The sequence below is a fragment of the Motacilla alba genome, chromosome 2 (assembly GCF_015832195.1).
Source record: "Motacilla alba alba isolate MOTALB_02 chromosome 2, Motacilla_alba_V1.0_pri, whole genome shotgun sequence".
Classification (NCBI taxonomy): domain Eukaryota; kingdom Metazoa; phylum Chordata; class Aves; order Passeriformes; family Motacillidae; genus Motacilla; species Motacilla alba.
Genome location: NC_052017.1, coordinates 132,679,066 through 132,680,952, shown reverse-complemented (window position 1 = coordinate 132,680,952; position 1,887 = coordinate 132,679,066). Strand labels below are relative to the sequence as shown.

The 1,887-nt window shown below is 66.0% G+C and overlaps 1 protein-coding gene across 3 annotated transcripts in view; it reads right to left on the bottom strand.

Moving 5' to 3' along the window:
- Window positions 1-1,229, bottom strand: part of ZFPM2 (zinc finger protein, FOG family member 2) — a 308,676-nt gene extending 307,447 nt beyond the window's left edge. For 2 of the 3 annotated variants that reach the window (XM_038129009.1, XM_038129010.1), the window contains exon 1: window positions 662-853. In XM_038129009.1, coding sequence (XP_037984937.1) covers window positions 662-701 — 40 coding nt within the window. In that variant the 5' untranslated portion in view covers window positions 702-853. Of the gene's footprint in view, window positions 1-235; window positions 403-661 lie in introns of all 3 variants that reach the window. The other variant, XM_038129008.1, reaches the window with a different exon arrangement.
- Between the last annotated feature and the right edge of the window lie 658 nt (window positions 1,230-1,887).

Sequence of the window (1,887 nt, the reverse complement as noted above, 5' to 3'; positions counted from 1 at the left end):
TTCTCAACACAGAAAACAGCTCAAAAGTGTCAAACCCCCTGAAACGGCAAAGGCGAGTGTGCGCCCGGGGCGCGGGCGCGGAGCGAGCCCCGGCGGGGCGCGGGCGGCGGGGGCAGCCGCGTGGGGCCACGGGGCCCGGGGGACGGCGGGGCCGGCGCGGCGCTGCCCACGGGCGCCCCGCGGGAACTTGCTCGTCTTTTCTCGCACACAGTTTCTGCCATCCTCTGGTACTTACTGCAGCCCAGGCTCGGCATGGGTCTGTTCACACGCGCTAGGCGCAGAAAGTTGCTGAGTGGCAGGGACGGCGTTCGCAGGCTGGTTTGTGTGCTCTCCCGGCGCCAGTTCAACTTGGAAACACACGAGCGATCCCACTCCGAAACGCGGAGCAATAGTTTTAACAGACTACGGGGCGGCAGCATGAGCTCCAAAGGAGCGAATAAAACCGAGACAGTGAGGAGCCTGCTCAACCCGCATCGGAGCAGCTCCCGGCTTTCGCTCATGTCCCCTTTTCTCTCTCCCCATCCTCAGCCTCTCTGGCAAAGTTTCATCACCGGTCCGTACTCCGGACCCCCCTACTGCTCCCCACACCCACCTCTCTCGTGTCTCCCAAGAACGAGATAAATAAAAGTCTGTTAGAGGGAGCCCCCCTCAGGAAACTTACGTTTGATCTGCCTGGGTTTGCTCTGTTTCCTTCGGGACATGCTGCTCGGCTGCCGCTCCTGCCTTGCTCCAGGTACAGGAGTGGAGCTGGGAGGGGACGGGGGTGGAGGGAGGGTGACAGATCAACAGACGGGATTCATAGAGAAGCCGGTGGCCGCCTTGAGATGCAAAGTCAAATGACAGAAAAACAAGGAGAAGGGAAAGAGTGTGTGCGCGTGTGACGGAGGAAGAGGGGAAGAGAAACGGAGATTGGGGTGGGTGAGACGGAAAGCGAGAATGAGGGGAGAGAGAAGCAGAAAGAGCGGAGGGAGGGAGCAGGGGAAGGAGCGAGGGAGGGAGGGAGAGTGGAGGAAGGAAGAGAGGGAGGGAGAGAGGGAGGGGAGAGCTTGGCTCCTCGCTCTCTCTCTCCCTCTCCCGCCCGCTCTCTGCCGTTGCCGCGCCGCCTCCGCTGCCCGCGCCGCGCTCCGCTCCGACTGACAGGCGGCAGGAGGTGCCGGCGAGGGAGGGGGCGAGGGAGGGGCTTTCCGGGACGGGGGGGCGGAAAGAGGGGGGCGTTTGTCCGTCAGGCTTGACGGGCACTGGCTACTACCAGCGACAAGTCCGCATGCAAATCGCCTCCTGCCTCTGGGGCACGGGCTGTCGAGGCGGGAGGCTTCAATCGTCCCGGCGCTGCCAGGGTTTCTGGTGGCGCGGAGAGCCGCAACTTTCCTGAAAGAGGCACAGCGGGCGGACGGGCGAAGAAACTCGGTGCCGGCAGTCAGGCGGCACAGTCTCCCCGCCCCGCACAGGGATGCCCGGGCTGTCCCGGCTGCCCCCGCGTTCCGCCCGCAGTCTCGGCCTCAGCGCTGCCCGGGCGGCTCCGGCCGCGCTGGCCCAGGCCGTGCGGTCCCGCACGGCCCAAGGCTACGAGCCCAGGACAGGTCTCCCACCGCCTCCTCCGCACGGAGGGGTCCCGCTGCGCCTCACAGGTGCCGCCGCCGGAGCCGGCCCGGAGCCCGGGGTGCTGTCTCCGCCGACGGACGGACGGACGGACGGACGGGCGAGTTGCCAGCGTCCTTCCCTTGCTGTCCTCTGCCGCTTGCACTCAGCTGCGGTAGCCTCAGGAGTCCTGGCTCTGCGGCCATCGCTGTTTGCCCGCCCCCGAGCGCTCGGGGTTTGGCTCGTAGGTGAGCGAGGGAGACAAGCCGGCCGGCTGACTCCCTCGGCTTCCTTACTTTCGCCTTTCTA